The 24,870-nt window shown below is 31.8% G+C and overlaps 1 protein-coding gene across 2 annotated transcripts; it reads right to left on the bottom strand.

Moving 5' to 3' along the window:
* Positions 1-2,062: 2,062 nt before the first annotated feature.
* Positions 2,063-24,793, bottom strand: LOC127735446 (dolichol kinase-like). 2 transcript variants are annotated; one of them, XM_052245610.1, is made up of 13 exons: positions 24,670-24,793; positions 22,996-23,153; positions 20,570-20,660; positions 19,318-19,397; positions 17,221-17,358; positions 14,793-14,962; positions 12,705-12,755; positions 11,542-11,721; positions 10,649-10,855; positions 8,015-8,177; positions 7,138-7,236; positions 4,422-4,499; positions 2,063-2,211 (listed from the first exon to the last, which is right to left on the bottom strand). In XM_052245610.1, the coding sequence occupies exons 2-13, from the start codon at positions 23,102-23,104 to the stop codon at positions 2,072-2,074; spliced, it is 1,506 nt and encodes a 501-aa protein (XP_052101570.1). In that variant the 5' UTR covers positions 23,105-23,153; positions 24,670-24,793; the 3' UTR covers positions 2,063-2,071. The 2 variants fall into 2 exon arrangements, with proteins under 2 accessions (XP_052101570.1, XP_052101569.1); XM_052245609.1 differs by lacking the exon at positions 24,670-24,793 and adding an exon at positions 24,481-24,617.
* Between the last annotated feature and the right edge of the window lie 77 nt (positions 24,794-24,870).

Genomic DNA, 24,870 nt, shown 5'->3' with positions numbered 1-24,870 from the left:
GTTAAAACAATAAAAACATCTACATGTAATATCAATATTTATTAATGATAAGGAAAATACTGTCACATTTTATTGGTTTTTGACATGAAAATTTGTGAACTAAAAGTAATTTTGAGTTTCTGTATAAAATATTTCCTGCTTTTTCTTTCTTTTCAATATATCTTTGGTTTTCAATTCTAGAGTTTATATTTCATCATGATAGATGTATTTTGTCTCATGCCTGGAATTATTATATTTTTATTGTATTTGATCGGCAAACCCGGAATTACCCTTATCCGCCCCCGGAATTAGATCCGGTATTATAATTGTCTTCATTTCCGGTTTATGGCATCCATTGTTTTTCAATGTTGTTTTGTCAGTCAGATACGATTTACTCGGATTTACACATAACATGTTGGCGATTTTCGGTATAAAGCTAGCGGTTGAACAAAATGATTATTATCAGAAATCACCAAATTTAAAACGTCCTTGATTTACGTTTTGTCGATGAAGTTAAAATTACCGCCAACTGAGACTTCAACTCCGTGTCATATTAGTCACAGCCGTTATACAATATTCCTGCGCTTTGTGCCATTTGGCAACTGTAAACGACTTGTAATTAGAGATTTTCGGCGATGAAATAATTCATGCAATTGTTCTTTGACATCTTGGCCAAAAGCACAGGGGAGAATAAACTACATAAGGATTTCTATTGAGCACTACTTCCTATGTGCAACTTCAAAACTTTTGGGTGGTTCGACGATCATTTAAGGTTTTTCTGGTCATATTTTTTGTATTCCAGAATTAAAAGTATGAAAAAAGTGTTCAATTAGTTATAAATAACATAATAGCCAGCCAGATAATAACAATGGCACATATTTCAGCATTTATTGGGTAGAACACAAATCTAGGGTGCTCGCATAAAGCAGCTTAACTGCTTAAAAATAGATGTGGGAATCTCAGACCCCATTTTTAATCATGAACACTAAAACGAAGGGTACATAAAAAACATTAAAGTACAATAAGAAATCTGTACTGGAAAACTACTTATCTTATAATGACAGTAAAATAAATTACAAAAAAACAAAATTACTAACAAAACATTAGTAAACTATGTCATTTCAAAGAATGCTGATTTTACTGAAAGAACTCAACCTACTCATATTAAACAAGACGGTTAAAGTGACACCACCATAATTCAAACTTGATCTGTATTTTGTGGTAATAGGCATTGTGTATAAGTTTCATAGCATTTGGTTGAGGCAAACTAAAGTTAGAGAACGGAAACAAAAAATTCAGCAATTTTTCCCTTTGTAAAGGGGCATAACTCTAGAACGGTTAAAGTGACACCACCAAAATTCAAACTTGATCTGTATTTTGTGGTAATTAGCATTGTGTATAAGTTTCATACCATTTGGTTGAGGCAAACTAAAGTTAGAGATAGGAAACCAACTTTGGGACGGATGTACAGACAGACAAGGGTAAAACTTAATGCCCCCTCCACTACGGCGGGGGCATAAAAATATGCTGTACTACATTCTACTGTTAATACAGGATTACAGATGCCAGCATTATTTACCAGTGCACACTATTTCTATATTGGACAAATAAGCTAAACAGATACCTAAAACTAGGGAATGGTTATGTCTCTGTTTAATATGAATGATAGGTTTACTCTATGTTCTTCAATTATGGTTTCTAAAATTTGAATCTGATTCCAGTAATTCCAATTGTAAGATAGCAAAACTGGTTCCTTGAAGTAAAAAGAATATTAAGAAGTGGGTACTACCCATCAAGTCTAATGTAATATATAGTTATAGAAAAAATGTATAACTAGGTTTATATAAACTTCTCTATGTGGCTCATTACTACAGCTAACAAGAACTGCTTCTAAGGAAGATATATAACATTTGGCAAATTATAATTTTAGAGTTGTATTCTGCTTTTTGGATTTGGTAAAATAATAGTTGTAACCTCTTCTTTAAAGAAAAATCAGAAATCTGTATATGCATGATATAAACATACCAATCTATATCATATATAGATTGAATAAAGGGGAAATATGAATAAAAAAATCATTAAATTAAATAGATTATAAAATATTTAATAGCAAAATTGTATATAAAAACAAGGGTAAAACTAGATTGTCTATTTGAGTAGTAACTGCCTCTAGAACTGTAGTTATGGTTACTGCTATAAGTGTAATAAATGTCCAGGATGATTCTACTTTGCCTGAAAATAAAAGAATTCCTTCATAAATATATGTAAATAAACTCAGCATAGATGTGAAAATTACTCAATAGTGTGTTGTTATATTAGACAAATATTTCATTTAGCTTATAAGTTAAAAATATTTTCTATGTATATTTTGGCCTTTTGATTTTTTTTTCTGACAATTCCCAATTTCAGAATCTAATGCATTCTTGGTAATATTTTGAAAAGCATGCACCAAAATGTTGTGATTGGTTAAAAACTTCCTAAAAGGGAACTCAACCAATGATAGATGTTACAGTCTGACTTGGAAGCGGCCGGCAGATGGGAGCAGGACTGGCTCATGCATTTTCACCCTGATAAGTGCAACATTCTCAGTGTAACTCAAAAATGCAAACCTTTAGACTTCACTTATAAATTACACAATCACTCTCTAGAAAAAGTTGACTCTACAAAATATTTAGGCCTAACTCTTCAATCAAATTTAAAATGGGACAAACATATCAATAACATGACATCAAAAGCAAATCAGTCTCTTAGATTTATTCGTAGAAACCTAAAAATAGCCTCACCTAAAGTTAAAGCACATGCATTTAAAGCTTTTGTCCGACCAAAACTAGAGTAATGCTCAACTATTTGGGATCCACATCAAAAACAGCAAATTTCACAAATTGAAAAAGTTCAGAGAAGAGCAGCACGCTTCTCATGCAACCGCTTCCATAACACCAGCTCAGTTACTGAAATGATGACAGACTTAAATTGGTACACACTTGAAATTAGGCGTTTACGATACAGACTTGTCTTCTTCTACAAAATTATACACAAAATTGTTGCAGTCCCTACATATAACCTTTTGATCCCACTAGACAATAGAACTAGACATAGCAATCCACACTCATTTAGGCAAATACAAACATCTAAAGACAGTTATAAATATTCATTTTATCCTCGAACAGTTATAAATTGGAATCATCTGCCACAACAAATAGTATCATGCAGTACAGTAGACGGATTCAAGAGTATGATCTCAGAATCTGCTCTCATCCCCATTTTCTATCCCTAACTATTTTGTTATCAAATGTATATAGTTTTATCTAAATGAAATTTTTCAAATGTACATACATTATCTTGATTTTTTTATTTTGTTTCTTTTTATTTTTCTTGCTACAATGTAAATTATAAAATTTTATAGTCGAAGCCCGGCGAATAATCTTCAATAATTGAAGGATCGCTAGAAACTTAAAGAAGAAGAAGACTTTCAATTTGGGGTATAAAAATGAAATTACCCATAGTCCTTATGATTCTGAATTTATTACAAAAAAATTTCAGCAACTCCTACACCTTTTTAAAAAAAAAAACAACATTCATCTGAAGCAGATTTTTGACAAAATTCTTTTTTGTTCTTTTCTTTCTACACTTTGATCAAATTGAACATTATCTTCGCTATGTATTACAAGTGAAAAAATCCAGTGACCCTTTCAATGCCAAAAGATTCAAAATTTTAAAATGTTTACATCTTTGAAAAAAAACATTTATATATCTATGTATATGATCCTACAAGGTGATTTATTATACACTCCATTGGAACAAAAAAATCATTTCTGAAAGTGTCCTTATATTGGATCTCAGGGGAAAAATCCAATAGTATTAAATTTAGACAGGTTTATTGCATCTTTCAACAGTAGAGCATCTACTTCCCTTAACATTATCTATCACAGGTACCTTGTAGCTACTACAAAGTATGAAGTTGAAGTAATTACTGTCAGTATAAAATAAACAAACTGTGACAGAGTTTGAAGGACACTTATTAAAAAGGCTAGTCTTCTACATCCCAGTTACATTTGTACCCATATCCCTAAAATTTAAGTTTATTTTAAGTTTATTTCAACATTCACTTCATCCTTCTTCTTAAAAAAAACCAGGTACAAATTTATCCCTTCCACCATCATTCATAAGTGAACATAAAACCTAAACATAAGCAATCAAGATCACAGAAAGCCAATATCCTAGTACTAATCTGTATACTGTGGATTCTTTGTTTTCGTGGGTACATGTATAGGTAAACAAGGAATTTAGATGTTCAATGAAGTGCAATTTTTCTAAAGGGGTGGAAGAAGACTTTGGCAAAACCATGAAGTCTAATATTCATGAAAATACATTTTTTCTTTAATCCATGAAAATTGATAACCACGAAAATAAATGAGTCTCAAGAATATTTAATTCCTACTTACCAGTCCACCGTAAACAATATAAAGTGACTATCTGAGTTACTAGTGATGCTAAACTTCCTTCTATTGTTTTAGAACTACCTGTAAAATATTGATGACATTTACAAGATGGCAAGGACGTAGCTAACATTGTTTGATCACTTGTTTTTTGCTTAATGCTCAGTGGCAAATATTTTGTAGCTAGCACATGGACCAGTTTGTCAAAAGAATAATTTAGATAGTACATCTCAGAAAACAATTTCAAATTAAGTAAACAAGGAACAATCTAGATGATATTTCTCAAAGAACAAAGTATGATCAGAGCCATTCTTTGGCCACTGAAATTGGAAATCAAGTACAATGTAATAAAGGAATAATCTAAATGGTGTATCTCAAAGAACAAAGGAGGTGTATGATAAGAGCCATCATTTGAAATTGCAAAAATAGTAACTTTTTTCAAGCCATTCAAATTATGTTTATTTTATTGATAATTGAATAGAATGATACAGTATGCGCATTTAAGCACAAAAATGTCACTAGTGATGCCATAAACATGTCAAAATTAACATATCTGATCTAAAATGGCTATTTTACACAGTTTTTTTTTACAATTTAGATATAAGCCAAGGCCTTACCCCAAAACATGATCTTACCCACATTAATGTCTTTAATTAAAACATCTTGCAGCGAAATGAGTTTTTGAGTAAGGCTTTGGATTCATGAATGATCTCAAAGTTAGTTTTTTTTGCTGTTTCGCATTAAATGCAAGAAGTTCAATTGAAGCCCTAGCATTACACAAAATTTTCAATTACAACTACTGATATATGACATACCAAGGTCTTGTAATATTGTTTAATCGATTCAATTTACTTTTTTATTTTTGAATTTGAGGGTCCAAAAGAGTGATCTTATACCTTCACCTTTACCTTTTTTATTACCAAACATGTACTCTGCCAAGGATCCAAATCAAAGTAATCAAAACATTCAACTGGCATCCTGGCTTAAATATGACACAAAAGAAGTGCAAAATTTACAAATAATATTTTGAATTGACAAAGTACAGGCAATTTGTGATTACTTGGCTGTTTTTAAAGTGATTATTTGATTATCTAGGACTGTATTTTTGATTATTTGATTATCTTGTTTAAAAAAATAATAATTATTATGTGATTATATTGGCAAAAAATTTGTGATTATGTGATTACTTGGACACCCCCATGAGGGGCCTCAGAAACCAAGGTTACTCAAAGAACATAATGCACTCAAAATGGCTGTCACATGATACCAATAACGGTAAAGCCTCTGCCTTTGAATAAAAATCAGTATCTGATAAGATAGTTAACTTTGGCTTTTTATAGCAAATGATTTCAGGAAAAAAAACCAGGTTGAATACTCTATTGAATCTTGTGTTATTTATTCTGAAAAGTATTGAACCTACAAAATTTTATGGTCCTTCTTCAAACATAAAAAAATCAAACTGAAATACCGTAAAAATCGATCATGAACAAGGGTCCGGAAACGGTCATATTTGCCAGTCATGTCCTAAACTGAAAGTATTTGTCCTAAATGAGTAATTGGGATTTAGGACAAATTTCATTTTTTAACAGAAATAATTTCGGTCATTTCATTGACTCAATGTTTGAAATCGGATTTCTTAATCGCCATTTTGCACTTGTGATCACTTCTTATTGTTTATAATCCCTTTCCTGTAATAAAACTTCCACTCCAGTATAGTTTGATAATCCTGAGGGCCCCTCCTAATAATTATATCAATGCCTTCGGGAAACATTGGCTAATGATCACCAATTACTTTTTACCTGAGTTTTTAATTCACACCTGACATTGATCACAAGCTCAGAATAATATCTTAAAGAAATTAAAATTCCCTGACAAGTGTATTCATTATTTAATTACTTTTCAGCAAAGACAATCATCAATTCTGATTGAAAATTAAACCTTAATTTTATCTAAGTAGAAAAAAGTATTTTTTCACGAGTAACACATGTGCTTTATTTACTATGTAATACGCATGCGTGAAGTTGTCTTCAGCAAATTAAATATTTAATCGTAAAATGCAAATTGATTTCATGCTAAAGTTAACGAATGCAACTATTAACTGTTATATTCAAACACTTTTAAAGGTAATAAAATTAAAAAGCCGGTGATTTCCTGTCAATTTGATAAACAAATCGAATCCCGGAAATGAATCCGGAATTTTCTGTACTTTAATATTATCGTAAACTTCCAGTTTTAATTTTGTCAAATCGAAAGAAGCGGTAGCAATGTCTGAGAAATTAACCATTTTGAGTCATTAAAATCATTTCTATTTTAAACTGTTGCCTTCCCTAAACTGTTCTTGAAGGTTTTTAGAAAAATGGTAAGAAATTTACTTGTAGTAAATGCGATGAAACAGCAATTCAAGTTTGTTGATGCTATGAATCTAGTTTGACATCGACATTGATGACGACAATTTGAAAAGGGGCACCAACTTTTCAATCATCTAAAAATGCCCGAAATTGTGTGAAAAAATTTCCGGATCCTTGATCATGAATTTTATTTTTCTTTGAACATATTGACAGTGCATACCAAAATTGACTTTGTGTCCAATTTCCCCCTATAAATCAATGTCAAATCTCTACTCTATATACCCTTACAGTGAATATTTTCATTATCTTGTTGCCATATCTTAAAACAATAGCAGGTGAGAATTTTAAAAGTCAAATCAATATTAATACTTTACCTGGCCATTTGAATCTGCCTATTTTACTACCAATGACAGATGCCACAGCATCTCCTATACCAACTGATATAACACCAGCATACACTGAAATGTCTGACACTGTAAGAAAAATAAATACTTTAATCAGTGGCAGATTTAGAGAAGGGGAGTACATGGCTTACACCCCCTTTTGATTGAAATATATATCCTTTTCTAGCATAAAATCATCCAAAAGATATTTTTCCTTGCTCCACTTGGTAGTATATATTTTGTTTTCGGATTACGCCACCCTTTGAAAAATCAAGGATCCGCCTGTGTTAATACATGTAGTTTAAAATCAAGTGAATTTTACTTTTCTGAATATTAAGACAGTCTAATTATTAAGCTAAAAACTTATCTTATTTAGTTTTTTTCTAAAAAAATTTCAATATTTAACATATCTCTTTTAAAGTATTTTATTTTGTATGTATACTGTAATATTTCAGTAAGGCTGAATTTGCTCAAACTTTAATGTACATTATTTGGTGGCAAATAAGACACAGCTTGATAGAGGAATTCACATCTATTTTCTCTTAGAGCTGTTCCAAGAAATTATCAATGAGGTTTTTTTGAAGAAACTTTCTTCAAACTTGTGCCACAATCCTATTTCTTTACCATACATGATGAATACACAAGGGTCTGAATGGGGTTCTTCATTTCTTTAGAGCATTGCTTAAAACTTGGTAACAAAAATTTATTAACTTGAAGAACATAACTAAATGTGCTATAAGCTCTATAATCAAGGTTACAAATGAACTATCTGTATGTAATGTGTGTTATTTCCTTGGTTACTTTTCAAGGTATTTTTGCATATATCTCTTAACATTTTTATCTTTATAAAAAATAATCAACTATCTACCTTGTATTCTGAAAATGAAAGACAGCCATAGCGGCAAAGACAATCCCAGTATCAAATATATTGGAGTTAACGCTAGAGGTCCTTCATCCTGCTTATCTAGGAATAACTTATACTTTTCTTCTATCAACTTTCCAAATGGCTGCACATCCATATATCTTAAAGTCTAAAAAATAATCACACAACATGTAAATTACTTACACACTTTTCTTTAAGGCAGTAAAAATCTGCAAATAAACATACAAAACAAACAATTTTAACCCTGTCACATTCTGTATGTGCCTGTCCAGAGTCAGGAGCCTTTAATTCATTGGATGACGTTTGTTACTGTGTATCATATTTGTTTTTTGTTTTTTTTTGTTTTGTACATAAATCAGGCTGTAAGTTTTCTAGTTTGAATTGTTTTACATTTGTCATTTCAGGTCTTTTTTTCCTCTATTTTTGTGTCGAGAGGACACCATGCCAACCTCAAACACTATCTCATTATCGTGTTCTGTGAAGCACGAAATTTGGTAAAATCCCCTAATTCAGTATATATTTTTTAAAGTTCACATAATAATGAGCATGTGTAAGTGTTTAAAGTTGATGTAACTACCAACTTCTTTGATAACTACCTTAAACAAAAAATTCAATCTTTAAACTATTCACAGGGTTGATGGATGGATGGACATGGAAAACCTTATGCAGCTTTACTATTGTAGGATGGCATAAAAATCATCTAAAAGTTTATAGATCCTCACACATATACATTGTGACAATAAAGTGTGTAATAAAACCACGCAATAAGATATAAATCTCAAACTTGAATTTGTAATGAACAGTTAATAATTTATAGGATAAGGGATTCTGCATACTGTTCATTCAGAAATCATTGCGTGTATTTATTATTGTGATTTTTAAAGAATGGACAAAAATGTGAGATTAATTATTGCGATTGCAGATAAAACTGCATACATATATATGTATCAGATATCAGAATGTGAGTTCTTATAGTATTGTCTTAGGGTACAAAATTCATTTGAAGTGACAAGAATACTGGAAACTTGGAATTATATTTTTCTTTACTTGCTAAAAAAAGCCTTTTTTAAACTGGGACCTAAAAGAGTTTGATATATTGTATATTTTCATTATGGAAGATCTAGTTTGACATAAAGTTTTTAGTGTTGTAGAGTTTCTGTTTAATTGACATATCCCCACATCACCTGTTATTCATATTTGAGTCATAATCAATTATTCAACTACAATGAAAAGGGAGATGTATTTATATATTTTTTTCTGTTTTGTTTCCTAATCTCTTTAAATATTTCTATTGTATATTTGGCATTTGCATACATTTGAAAAATAAAATAATGTCCTGGGTAAAGGGAGATAACTCTATATACCAGTATTGCTTTTGTAATAGGTACAATGTAGTTTCATGAATTCTTTTGAAGTACTTGTGTGATATGGAATGACAATGGTCTGTGTTACTTAGCAGCTCGTAGTATAATTCTTTACGAGTGCTATAAACAGTTTCATATAATACTAGGGGTTATTCCCCAACTAAAAATAGCCATGGAAGGAAATCCCTTTTTATTTGCATAATTGATGAAAAATTATCATGTTTTTTGTATTTGATAGTAAATATTAGTTAGTTAGCTTTCAGTTAAAACAGGTTGAATGATCAAAATGATTTTTCAATTTAGATTAGATATACTTGTTTTAAGAGAATGTACCCTCAAGCCAGAAAAATACTGATCCCAGAGATATCTAGTTTTATAAAAGTATCTTTATTAACAATACCACCACTAAGAGTCACTTATGCATGGTCCCTCAAAATATGACATCATTATACTCATAGAAAAAAAAACTGTTGATTGCACCCCAAGTGATTGACACAAACATTATTTTCATAGTAATGTCCCTTAATAACATAAACGGTACCAACCAAGATCTTCCTCCTTAAGGGCATATGGTACAGTTTTGATCCCACGGTGATATTTTTACGAAAATTTGCATACAAGCTATTTTTCACCTAGTCAATTCAAATATGTAATAAAAAATATACCTTCATGTGCTACTTTAAAAGATAAATGGGGTCGGAATTTTAGACATTTACTCAAAATTTCAGTTTTTTGGACATTTCTATTCTTTTGATAGACATACCTAACTTTTTTGTTTCAAAAGATAAACAAAAGCGGATTTTTGAAAAAACATTTGGAAAATCTTCTTTACATAAGTATGCCCTAAATTTGCATAACAATTCTTTGGAAATAATTAATTTTTATCAAAGTTTCATGATTTTAGAAAAAAAAAACAGCAATTTTTGCTGTATATTTATCGAATTTAAAAAAATTTCATCTGTGACTTTTTCATAAAAATTGGTACAAATAATCTTCATACGGAATCAAACCTAATGTCATTTTAAAAAAGAGGGGTTAATGAACTCGTTTTCAAGTTAAATCAGTCTGAATGATAAAAATTAGTCGAAAAATACATCTTTTCCCGATATGTCAAAGTTTGATGTCGCGAAAATAACATTTGACGTTAGCAATGTCATTACCTCCTCTGTAACTGTATCGTATGCCCTTAAACCAACTTGAAATTGATTTTATTTTGGGAAAATAAATATCTGTTTCATTTGATTCTTTGACTAACCTCTATGACAAACATAACACAGAAAGCAAGAAGAGATGCAGTAGTTAGGAATGTAGGATCTAACAATAAACCTGGAATGTAAACGCCTACAATAATGACATGGAAAAACTTCCTCATTGCTGAGGAAACAGATGTCTGATTACTGTGCAGCATCATATACGTCACAGTGATTGCAGTCAATGAACCATACCAGGCCACAAGGTAAAACTACAATGGAAATAGAAATTTTGTTTCAATGAAGCGACAGATCAGCTGTAAATGACAGATACCATAAAGAAATAAAGAAGCCATAAACAACAGCTAATTCCCTGGTCTGTTTCCATGGTAAGAGATTTATAATACTTTCAATAATGCTGTCAAAGTAGCCTCTATTGGTTTAGATGTGGATATAAATATAATAATTATAAACAAGAGACACTAAGCATAAAAGTAAAAGGTAAAACAAAATTTAATTTGTATCTATAAATTTCCAAAATGTGTAGTTTTACAAAATATAGCAAACCTTACTATGTTACTGGCTTCTGACTGTTCTAATCAATTCAGTTATAATTGGAGCAGATATATACAACATTCTGTATCACTTTAAATATGTTTTTCTATCATGTGAATTTAACTTTTAATAAGAAATGTGTGTGGTACTCATTTAAATATATATATATGTGTATAATTGTCCATATGTAAAAAATACAATACTGTTCTTTAAATAATTAATGGAATGTGTATGTAAAAAACAAATTCACTGCTCTCAAAAGAAATATGTAAAAAAAACTAACACTTTTGACTTAAAATGCGTGGGAAAATATTAAAACTGCTTCGTCATTTGCTGTCCTACTTTTACAGAGCATGGTCAGTTGTATAATGTATGTTAAAAGAGAAATGACTGAACTACATACTCTTATTAAATTCCCAGAGAAGTATTCCAACAGGACAACTACAGGGTTTTGTCTTGGTAAACCAAATATAAGACAGATTCCAATGACTAGACTGTAAACAATGTAAAATTTCAATTTAGATGTGTATTCTCTGATCAGATGTAGTAATACAGAGGCTAGAAAAACTCCAAGTATGGCAAGCTGAAAAATAAAAAAGACAATGTATGATACATATAATCAATAAGTATACAAACTTTAATAGAAAGAAAACAACAATTTGTCCATAGTACACGGATGCCCCACTTGCACTATCATTTTCTATGTTCAGTGGACCGTGAAATTGGGGTCAAAACTCTAATTTGGCATTAAAATTAGAAAGAACATATCATAGGGAACATGTGTCCTAAGTTTCAAGTTGATTGGACTTCAACTTCATCAAAAACTACCTTGACCAAAAACTTTAACCTGCCCACTCGCACTATCATTTTCTATGTTCAGTGGACCGAGAAATTGGTGTCAAAACTCTAATTTGGCATTAAAATTAGAAAGATTATATCATATGGTACATGTGTACTAAGTTTCAAGTTCATTAGACTTCAACTTCATCAAAAACTACCTCAACCAAAAACTTTAACCTGAAGCGGGACAGACGGACGAAGGAATGAACGAATACACTGACCGAAAAACATAATGCCCCTCTACTATCGTAAGTGGGGCATAAAAATACTACTGTGCAAAACTATTTTTCATTGAACATGTTGAATATTTTAATTTGGTATTTCGTTACTTTTTTTTCTATGTAGTTTGTGCCTATCACAGTACCAAATTAATGTCCATCCATCCATCCAAAACATACACAGGTAAAAGTAAACCTTTACATAAAACTGTGAATATTTCAATCTAAGGACTTGAATGCTGCCGTCTTTGTTATACCTTATATAAAATGTAAACAACATTTAGATGTTTGTATCAACTGATTTAGCAATTTATTTCCCTATCAGTAATTAGCTTATTACTGGTTGATAAACTTTTTCATGAATATTACTGGTTAATGGTTTTTACACTTTTTTTTAATTTTGAGAATATTAACCAAAATATTTAGATTAGTAAAATGTGAAAAATAATTCAACTTTCACAAATATCTTTTTATCATTTTATATTTACATCAGAACATGTTTACTCACCATTGCTATCTTTATCATGGCATTTTCTGACAATGACTCTTCTTGTTCTTCCTGTTAATAAAGAACATACATTAAATATTTGCCACTGGATGTTATGCAACCAACAATCAATCAATCCTGTTAATAAAACTTAACTTTTACTAAATGATAAATTGAAAACATTTTCACCCAGTATTATAAAAAATCTGATAGGAATTTTGTTTTAGGAATATTTGAGAAATTATATGCCATTAGTTGAACCAATGTGATACCAGAGACAAATAAGTTGTAAATATAGACTGTACACCTTCTTTCTGACAGGAAACTAAATACACATGCTATACCAGGGCTCACACTACTTCAGAATCATAGGGAGAAGTGACTTCTCTTTTTGAAATTGAGAGGGAGAAGTGGTGAGATTTGAAAGAGAAGTGCTTGTTCGCTCACGGGGCTACAATGTTTGGATTTTACTATATTACATTAAGGGCCATATGTATCTTATCTTTTTATATTGTTCAATTTGTACCTGGGTATACCATTAACATGATTAAAGTAACTGTTCAAATTTAAAGTTGTTTAATTTTATCATATCTAGTTGCACAATCAAATGAGTTCTCTTGTCAGAAAAAAACAATTAAATATCTGGCAATAAAAAAAATTAAAATTCAATTAAAAAAACTACTCTGTTATTATGTTCATGAAATTAATTATTTCTCATTAAAAAGATATATAAATTTAACAGTTAAGCTTGGACATAATATAATTTTATTAGTGTAATAGTCCCAGAGTTGAGCAACTTTAACTTATAAATTGAAACAATGCATATACATGGAAATATATACATTAATCAAGAAGATCTAACAAAAAGTATGTTAATGCGTGTGGAATGTGTAATTTTTCCTTTTGGGATCGATTTTTGTCTGTCAGCAGTGCCATTCATGCGTCCGTAGTCATTATCGCAAGAATCCGGATTTCGGTCATAGCGGGTCCGTTTCCGATGAAATCCTGACTCCGAACCGTAATTGTTCAATAATATGCCCAATAATTTAAATGTTGGATGAAGAAAAATTTACAAAAATAAACGATGTTTGTCACGCTATTTGGAAAGGAATATGACGTTTTTAATGCAATACATGGATAACAAGTTTACTTCAGGCAAATTTCATCAAGTTCTAATGAAGTAATAACTTATTTTGCCGAAAGTTAGAATGATTTGATGTACGCTCTTGTAACAAGTACCGGAAGTTATAACAAATTGTGTTTATGAAATAACATGCCACCAGCTTAAAAATCAATGCTTTTAACCTCTTTTTTGAAGAAAATAAATCGTTTCAGCCTTGAATTTCTTTACTTTAAAATGAAAATTGCTGTTTCATCAACTTGGTAAAAATTGAATATTGCCGATGACGAAAGCGACTAAAAGCGAGTATCGTAAACAACAGGGCGACTTGTTTTCGCTTTTGGGGGTCGGGCAAAGCAAAGTGACGGACGGGAAAGCGACTTCTTCGCCCTAGTCGCCTGGTAGCGTGAGCCCTGCTATACAATAACTGATACCTTCATTTTTATCAAAATACATGTACATATTACTTATGTGGTTGATCAGAAGAGAACAACAACACTGATTTCGCAATGTAAACAGTTATCAAAATTATTGTGCTATTTTAAATAATTGGACAGACTGGGTTGAATCTTCTTGGTAAAATGACAAAATACCACGGCAAAGAATTATTGAATTATTGACTACATGATGGCATGCCAAAGTATGAACATTTGGTAACGATAGGAATAAAATCCTTTCTTAAAGTTGGTCAACCTATATTGTAATAAGTTTGTTGTGTAGTTGGATACATTAACTTCAAACAAAGAAATAGTTTTTGGTCCTTGAAACTTGTATATTTCAAAAAAGGATAGTTTTCTCACAGGGGCTCATGAAATTTTCACAAAATGAATTATTCATGCATTCTTTGCCAATGGATTAAAGCATAAATGAGCTATTATTATGTGTTAGGTTGCATTCTGTTTGTTATTGATTGAGGTATTGTTTCAGATTTTTTGCAAGTTAATATCTAACATTGTACAGAGAATAGCAAGTCATTCATTTTTGATTACCTGAAAAATTCCAGTTCTAAATAAGAATTTGTTGACAATTAGAAATGTAGACTGCAATACTATGACACTTTCACCATATGAAAATGACATTGGAAACATCTTCGGCAATTTTGACAATGCAGAGTAGTAGAAAATGCTGTTAAATACACATAACCGAATACTACTCAAATCTGAAATGAATAGTAAAAAAAAACCATTTAAGCTAGTGTTCAAGAATAACTCTTTTGTAATTTTAAAATACTATATAATTTTATTAATGAGTCTATAATAACCAAAGCATTCCAAATGGTCACTGTAAGTACTTCTTCTTAATGTTAATATCCAAAATCATTAACTTAAGAGTTATTTTCCTAAGGTCTGCAGGACTATGGGGGAAAATTACTTTTTAACAATTTAATAATTTTGAATTTTAAGTTTTGATGGAGAACATAATTGTATTATAATACTGGACTGAATGTTTCATATGACAACAACAATTGAAGAGAAATAAGTTATTTCTTCGATGACAAAAGGGCGCTAAAATTAAAAGGGTTTATGGTTATTTTTACAACATGCATATTCAGAAAAAGTTATTTTACCCATGTGGCATTTGAAGCCTAAAAAAAGGTTGTTTTTGTTGAACAGAAAATAACTGTAATATCCTTTTAATTTTTTCTGTGGATACTATAGAAAAGCATACTTTTAACTAATAATATATCAAAAGTAATGATAGTAGAAACAGACAACTAACTCAAAATACTTAATTTAAAACGGCATGACAGGGTAATCCACCGACCGTGCGAGGTCTTTGTAGCCAGTCAAGGTCGTTAAAAAGTAAGTTAGTGTAATCCATGTTCACATGAAGACTGACAACAAATTTTAGGAAGCTCTGATTTGTAGAGCCTGAGAAAAATATGAAAGAATTTCAGGACAGACAGACATACAAAACAAAACAGTTTACCCACTCCTTTGGAAAAGGGGGAGGGGAGTGTATAAAAAGTTAAATGCAAGTAATGGAAAATTTAAAATGGGACTGAAGTATGGCTTTATTAGAAAACTTAATATTAGATATAAACAATGATGATACTGTTATCAAAGCTTGAATAACAAGTGAAACTGTGAGCTACTGCTCACTGATGATACCCCCGCCCAAATACTTGATGGTAAACAGGAAGTTGTTGAGTGATGAATCTGAAAACGCATCATACAGTATAGCTGACTTATATAAACCCTGAAACCAAATTTCAGAAATCCTTGTAGTGTAGTTCCTGAGAAAGATGCGACGAAAAATATTCAAGGGACGGACCGACGGAAAGATGGATGGACGGACAGATGGATGGACAGACAGACAGAGGTAAAACAGTATACATTTTTAAAGCAGGGATACTATTATGTCTTGTTTTATAACATTCACTACAGTCGATATGAATAGCCATAGTTTATTATGATAATTCATGGCAGCCGTAGATTTGTTTTCATTTAACCATGGGTTGGGCATTCATATTCGAATATGAATATGGCTGCCATGACTTATTTCAATTCTAATAGGACAAATACGGCAATTTTGTCAACCGTGAAATCCCTATACACACAAAACTGTTTTGGCTGTTCTGTTTTACCCCCATATAATAATATTAATAATATTATATTATTCAATAATAAATATAAAAAACTCACATTTCTCACATAAAAATGTTTTTTTATCTTAGTTATTACATTCTGAGGCGATAGAGAAGCCTGAAAACGATCGATATTTACATTTGAAGCCAAAATAGATATAAGAAGATGTGGTATGAGTGCCAATGAGACAACTCTCCATCCAAGTCAAAATTTATAAAAGAAAACCATTATAGGTCACAGTACGGTCTTCAACACGGAGCCTTGGCCCACACCGAACAGTAAGCTATAAAGGGCCCCAAAAAATAAAAGCATACATATAACGTCACCTTGTTCAGTTGCCAAAGAAGATAACATCATTTCTTGGAATTTTCGTTTTATGAAATTTATACCTAAATAATTTCTGAAATGAATTGATTTGTTTATTTTGCATAAAAATAGAGATAACCGTTTTGTATTTGAAGCTTGACCTACGTAAAACTTGGGTTTTACTGTTACAAATTGAGTTTACCTGGTCTTATAAATAATGTGGGCAGAACATGGAATAGTCAAGTTTGTGTATTTATGCACTGGTCCTAAAAGTAGATATATTGTGATTATACTGGTTGATGATATATAGGTTGTCATATTAGAATAAAATTTCTTCTTATACCCACTCAATCAAAACCAATAACATTTTTCATTGAAAAATTGAAAAAAAAGCTTTCTGTGTTTATTTTATAATTTGACATGTCAGATAGGATCTAAATAATATTGATTGTTCTTTTTAGATTTTTCATACTGTACTTACTGGGTCATAGTTTAATTTGATCTATAGCTTGTGTCTACTCACCTTGTTGCTTAAAGATTTCTTTCAACCACAATAACAATAATGCGCCTGCAATCTGTGAAGCATTTGAAGGGTTGTAGTGCACCAATGTCAATGTCAAAGTTAACAAAACAAACAACAGACTACTATCTATTTTGTCATCTGTAATACAAAAAAATTACATACAATCAAACTTTTTTCACAGGAAAAAAAGCTCTGAACAACCATACATTTTTTTTAATTTACAATATTTTTTGTCGTTGTAAAAACTCAGTGATGCACTATTATTTTCTGTCTGAAGATTTTGACTCTGAGTTGTAGAAATCTAATAACAGTCAAGACGCAGGGACCTGACATAATTGTTCAACTTACCCAACATTCATGTCAATGGAAGTCGAGAGTTCAACATGTTCTACCATTTCAATATTGTACTTCGTATTGTCAGCCTGACATGTAATGGCAGAAAACGTATTTAATATCCCATTCCATATGCATTGACAGTACATGCAGTATTAAAAAATTATTTATTTTATAAACAAGAGTGCACTCACTGAAATGCCTCACCTGCTTTACTATTCATGATTTATTTTATGTTGATAGTCCTAAAGATGTGAAGTTTTCCTACACATGTCACATAAACTTAACATTATCAATGTTCCAGGAAAATGAGGTCACTGTCAGATAACCCAAGCCACACAGATATGTACACCTTACAATCATTGCATACACCAAATATATCTAACCTTTTGATTATAGTATATACAAGAAACAGACCAAATCACAAAAACTTAATATTGACCAACAAACCATAAAAATTAGATCAAGGTCAAATGAATCCTAAAAGACAGACATGTACATATACATATTTCAAATATCTATACATTAAATATAGTTGACCTTATTGCTTATAGTATCTGAGAAACAGACTTAGCCAGGACAACATAACATTGACATATGAACCATGAAAATGAAGTCAAGGTCAGATGAACCCTGCCAGACAGACATGTATACTGAACATTCCATACACCAAATATACTTGATTTATTATTTATAGTATCTTAGAAAAGACCTATACTACTGAAACTTAACATTGACCAATGGAGCCTGAAAATAAGGTCAAGGACAGATGATACATGCCAGACAGACATGAACACCTTACAATCATTCCATATTCCAAATATAGTTGATCTATTGCTCATAGTATTAGAAAAACAGACCAAAAGACAAAACCTTAACATTGACCAATGAAATGTGAAACTGAGGTCAAGGACCAAATATAGTTGCCCTACTGCTAACAGTATCTGAGAAATAGACCTAATCATGTAAACTTTAACTTTGATCACTGATCTATGAAATGAGATTGAGATCAGGTGAACCCTTTCTGACAAACAAATAGACCTTGCAAGGAACCCATATACAAAATTATCCTATTACTCATAATAAGTGAGAAATTAACATAACAAAAAAACTAAACTTTTTTCTATGCAGTCTCTGAACCAAACCATGAAAATGAGGTCAAGGACAACAGACATATGACAGACTAAAACTTTATAAGATAAGGCATCTGTATACAAGGTATGAAGCCTATAGGTCTTCTACCCTCTGAAATATACACTTAGTTTACGCCTCTGTCGCAGAATGCGACTTTCATTGCAGGAGAGACAAAAACAAGACCAGAAAGTTCACATCTGATGTTTACAAAGATAAGGAAATATAAAATACGGAAGTACTTGCGAAACGAACAAATCGTTACAGATGTATCATTTTTTTATCTTTCTTCTTTAATAATAGCCACTTTCTTAGTTGTCGACAAACAATAAATTCATACAATTTCAATATTTGATTCATTACTTCAAACTGAAATGGATTTTTTTCTTTCCATATATTTTTTACATCAAACTTCGACACATCAGGTAAATTTGTGTTTATTTTCTTTCAGGGGACTTCGAAATATGCTTGAGTTAAATGAGATTTCAAATAAACCAAATTTGGCTCATCAGACTTAGAAATGCCTGTTAGAGTTCTGCTTGGACTTACAAAATACCTCAACTTATCCGAATTTTCCACACAACCAAGTTCAACAAATGAGGTTCAACTGAAAATAAAAAATAAATGAATTACCTGTTTTAGTGATAAAATTCCCAAGAACACAAATTGCTGGTATCAAGAAAGAACTCCACACTCCTTGACTGTTAATAGACCTAGTAAAACAGATAATGTAATCATAATAGCAAATAGAGAAAGACAAAGTTAATTAAAGAACCTTAGTGAGCGCGCTCACATACCCCACATCCCCACATTGTCATTGGAGAAATAAAATATGTGTAAGAAAAAAAAATTGTATAAGAAAAAAAAATTGAATCATAATTTCCTGTCAATATGCACATCTACATTGTATGTCCTTATTATCTACAAAGTTTCATGAAATTATGTTGTGTGGTTTCAGAGGAGTTGCGATGACAAACTGTTGCAGAAGTACATTGAAGCAAATAGGTTCAAAGGGGCGTAACTCCTAGAAAAAAAATTGAATCATAATTTCCTGTCGATATGCACATCTCCATAGTATGTCCTTATTATCTAAAAAGGTTTCATGAAATTCTGTTGTGTGGTATCAGAGGAGTTGCGATGACAAACTGTTGCAGTAGTACATTGAAGCAAATAAGTTCAAAGGGGCGTAACTCCTAGAAAAAAAATTGAACCGTAATTTCCTGTCGATATGCACATCTACATAGTATGTCCTTATTATCTAAAAAGGTTTCGTGAAATTCTGTTGTGTGGTTTGAGAGGGGTTGCGATGACAAGAAACAGGACTGACGGACGAACAGACGGGTCAAAAACATTATACCCTCCGCAACTCGTTGCGTGGGGTATAATAAAATGTGGATCATGTGGATGCACAATAAAAGATTTTAAGTTATTACCAGTAATACATTTCAATTATATATTTGTATTCAAGAGGTCATTTCTCCCACTAAAATAAACAGCAAACATAAGGGTGTAACTTGGACAAGATCCTTTTTATGACCCATATTTAAAGTTTCTGATAGTTTTCTAGAGTTTTTCTTAATTGTAGCACAAATCTTTGTCCATCTTCAAGCATTAAAGGTAAGACCTATATGTGTTTATAAAACAAACATTTGCTTGCATGGTTTTATGAAAGTGAAGGAAATTTTATTTCCTCCAAGCATGTTTTAAATATTTACTTTGAAACAATCTGACAGTTTTATTTTCAACTTTTCTCAAGTTTTTAATGTTTAATTCTCCCAATAAGCATTTATTTTTTTTAATTTTAGTCTCACCAGTACTTAAATGTTTCATGCAAATTGGAATTGTCTTCTTGTTTTTGCATAATTTTCATGTTTGTGACAAATACCTGTAAATACCTTTTTTCTTGACTGGATTAACATGGAATAGTGGTGCTGTCTGATGGAGCAGGATTATCAGGAAAGAACAGGATAAGTAACCTGAAAGGACTCTTTGACTTAAAACTTAGATACATGTACTTCTCGTTTTTTATATAGATTAGACTGTTGGTTTTCCCGTTTGGGTTGTTTAACACTAGTCATTTTGGGGCCCTTAATAGCTTGCTGTTCGGTGGGAGCCAAGGCTCTGTGTTGAAGGCCGTACTTTGACCTATAATCGTTTATTTTTACATATTGTGACTTGGATGGAGAGTTGTCTCATTGGCACTCATACCACATCTTCTTATTTCTACTTCATGTAACCTGCAACTTATCAAAATAGTAATCAAGAGTTGTACCACTTAAGGAATAATTTTGAGGCACTTTGTCGGCTACTCTTATGCACATTTCCTTCAACAAACCTCCTCTAAAGACTTGCTTAATTTTCTACCTTTCAAATCCAATAAAATATATCAAAAACCCATTATGGGCTCAAGATTTCCTAAGCCCAAGGCTTGTGATTCACTGACAATGCATTTCAGACTGTCATTTTTATAAATTTTGAGGCAAAACTTTCTTCAATGTCTTGAGAAAAAAAATTCTTTATGTGATACACCAATTCTCTATTGCCATATATGCCATGGTTGTTGGTTATCTTACATGTGACAAAATAAATTTACACCATCAAGTATGCAAACCAAACTGGTTACAGTCAAGAGATACAGACTGTTAGTTTTACATAATTGTCATTTCTGGATCTTTTATAGCTTACTATGCGGTATGGGTTTTGGGCATTGTTGAAGGTTGTACAGTGACCTATAGTTGTGAACTGCTATGTCATTTGGTCTCTGGTAGAGAGTTGTCTCATTGGCAATCTTGCCACACCTTCTTACTTTTATACATTTTAGTGTGTATGTTTAAAAGAATAGTTTGCTGGTATATTTGTAACACTCCCTAACGTGTCCATCCCCCAAAACATATCTGATTCCCCCAAACGTGTCTATTCTCCCCAAAAGTGTCCGATAATTGTTATTCGTGTCCACTGTTAAACGCCAGAACATCTTACGTCTTTAAGGGCTAATACATGTATGTCCTAAATGAAATCAATAATGTTTACGGCAATTCTTTGATGGGGGAAACAGTTGATAGTAATTTATTAGCATTAGTTTGTTCAATGCAGGTTGTTAATGATTATCATAATTGCAAATTTAATATGTAACATATGAACTAACTTTTGACTGAATTTGCTTATTGTCCAGTTGCAAGTATTTCATGCTCATTTAGAGCGAACATACAAATAATTCTAGTGCAGTTGAATTAATCGTTTACTATGTAAATTATGTGTTACGTATAAACTCGGATGATGCCTTTTATATTAATCCGACGGGGGGCTCTCAGCAGAAATGACTTCCCTTTTTTTTCAAAAGTTCTGATATTTTAAAAGCTCTTCGAATCATAAACTGGTTTTCAGGTTTTTTAATAAATTTTAGGTTTCGAGCATCACTAAAGACACACGAACAAGAGAAATAACGTCCAGTGCCAAATATTTCATGCATTATTTAAACGACATCATGTTAACAATAAATACTGTATATAGGTCCTATTATCATACCGGGAATTTAGGATTGGGCCTAAATTTTGACGGTTATTCGGGATTAACACTAGTTGGGATTTTAATCTAAAAAAAATAAGAGCGAGTGAAGACCGATATTTTTATGACTTCAGTAAGAAACTACTGCAATCTCCGTTATGTAATAGAGGCCGTTTTAAATAAAAGTAGCGAAATTTTTTTTAAAATGTTGCCTTCCAAAATACAACTGATGGCACCATGAAAGAGTGAATTGCTACAAAGTTTTTAATGCGCAGAGAATGGGACATACTCCCTACACGAGGTATCTGATTTAATTTTTGCTTACATTTACATCCAACATAGCTGAACGGACACCACCACTTTTAACCAGGTTATACTGCCGGTTTAAAAAAGACCTAAAGGAATTTATTTCTATTTTTGAATGAAATAGTAAAATGAGTATACGTTAATGAAAAAACAATAACCAAATAACCTACGTATTTATAATATGGACATGAATGGTAGTTCCAGTAAAAGAAAAAAATTAAGCTTGATAAGGATGCGTTTGAGGGATTGGGCACGTTTGGGTGTTCATTGAAAAATGGACATGTTTGGGTGTTTAGACAAATGACACGCTTTGGTGCCCTTTTACATTTAAACATGTTTTGCAGTTCAGTGACGTCATGTGGACACATTTGGGGGAATAGGAAACGTTTGGGGGGAAGGATACGTTTCTGAGTGTTACACATTTGTTGTAGTAAGTTATTGATAAATATCTTTCTTTCATACATGAACATATATCAAGTCTAATATAAGTTATATTCATACCTAACACAGCTAACTCTGTTTCTGTATCAGCTTTATTATTCAAGTAAAATAAGACTGTCCCCATTCCTCCTGTGACAATACTGGTTTCCATCATCTGTTGGAGGTCCATCTTTAACTAACTGTTGCTTTTAAGTTCAAACATTAAAGGATCTGCAAAACTATGAAATAAACAATATTTTTAAAAATGCTGCTTACCATAAACCAACATGCATTTGCAGAGAAAAATACTTGAGGAGCCAATGTTCCCACCAGACATAATAAATAGCATCCTGGTAAAGAGGAATTAATACATGTTTGTAAACATGTAAAAAGCGAAATATCAATATTTTTGGGTGATGTTAATTATGGTTTCCCCAGTTTAGTTGATTTGGGGTTCTCGAAGGAACAGCACTTTAAATGCTGTTTCTACATATCAAAGTCACAGTGAGATCTTCCACTACAAATTTTAAATCAGTCCCTTGAACTTCAATTAGTTGATTAAGAACTTTGGAATTGTCACTAAAAATCGTTTTATGTTTGATGTTAAAGACTTGTTGCACAATCAGCACGTGGCAATTGTTTATTTACATTTTCTACATGTACACATGTTCATCTTAAAGGCGCTTTTTGATTGGATGCAGCCAGTTACAACTGCAACCAATGGAAATCATAACCTCGTGGATCCGAAATTCTATCTTAATCCGACAAGGGTGGAGATTAGGGGACTGGATTGTTATAAACCCTTGGCTAGCAAAGATGTTAAAAAGTTATATCTCAAGAATTTTGTAAATTAATCGAGTAGCTTGGTCTTATTTAGACACTATACGTTTTGCATCATTCCTGTACCTATATTGGAGCATAGGAATACCATGACAGACTTGGAATTCCTTGGGAACTACCATCAGAAAGTTGATAAATGTCAGGGGCGGATCCAGCCATTTATAAAAGGGGGGTTCCTAACCCAGGATAAAGGGGGGGTTCCAACTATATGTCCCCATTCAAATACATTGATCCTCAAAAAACGGGGGAGTTTCAACCCCCAGAACCCCCCACCCCCCCCCCTGGATCTGCCACTGAATGGCCAATATACCATTGCAGTTGCACTCACCTTATCATAACCCTATTTAAGTTTGGTGCACCCAATTCATTGTTATGACAAACTCTTGCCTACAAGCACAGGGGGTGGGGGATTTCTTCCTATAGGAAGGTGTACAGAAACGTGACACTGGAATGGATCCCTTTTTTGATATATTATCAATGGATAGTCCAAATAATTAGGCTATTTAAATTTTTTTGCTGTGACGCATTCCTGCGATGAAAAGGAGTCACAGCAAAAAAAATAAAATAGCCTTTCAAGACATTATAAAATAATCATTTTAACTAATCAAGGCAAAATGTCAATGGGTCAGTAATTTTCATCTTTCAATATTTTTTGTTTAAATAAATGCGCTGTTTTATCGTTTTAAAACAAATGATATCGTTTCATCTTTCATGTCAAACAGTTACCCGTGTGAAACTTCTGCATTAATAAGGACATAGCTAGGGTACTAGGCAGAAGCAGAGACATATAATACAATTATTATGTGTCTCTGGCAGAAGCTACCAGGATGATCTGTTCATCTGCCCTGTTAAGTCAGTTTGTCATATCTTTTACTTTGAGGATAATCAGTTTGCTTTAAAATTTCTATATTGTACCTGAAATTTGCTGCGTAGAAAAGACAGACAGAGTATTTTGGGGGAGGATTATGTGTAGTTTATATGCTCTCATTCTTTATTTATCGAGATAACCCATGTGTACCTCATTCCAATTATCTCTTAGTCAGTGCAGTGCTTGAAACGGACAATAAATTTAGAATCAAAATCGGCAATAAACACGTTTAAAATTACGAGTTTAAC

Source organism: Mytilus californianus, unplaced genomic scaffold (assembly GCF_021869535.1).
Source record: "Mytilus californianus isolate M0D057914Y unplaced genomic scaffold, xbMytCali1.0.p SCAF_3, whole genome shotgun sequence".
NCBI classification, from domain to species: domain Eukaryota; kingdom Metazoa; phylum Mollusca; class Bivalvia; order Mytilida; family Mytilidae; genus Mytilus; species Mytilus californianus.
Note: the sequence above shows the minus strand (reverse complement) of the source record. Positions and strands in the feature narration are given on the sequence as shown.

What these genes read in the sequence shown, in the direction of transcription:
- LOC127735446 (XM_052245610.1), bottom strand. Translation starts at nt 23,104, where the DNA reads ATGGACCTCCAACAGATGATGGAAACCAGTATTGTCACAGGAGGAATG. An exon ending in TTTCATTTTCAGAATACAAG is followed by an intron (nt 7,237 to 8,014) that starts GTAGATAGTTGA and finishes TTTTTCTTACAG; the next exon opens with TGTCAGACATTTCAGTGTAT. An exon ending in AGGCAGATTCAAATGGCCAG is followed by an intron (nt 4,500 to 7,137) that starts GTAAAGTATTAA and finishes AATATTTTACAG; the next exon opens with GTAGTTCTAAAACAATAGAA.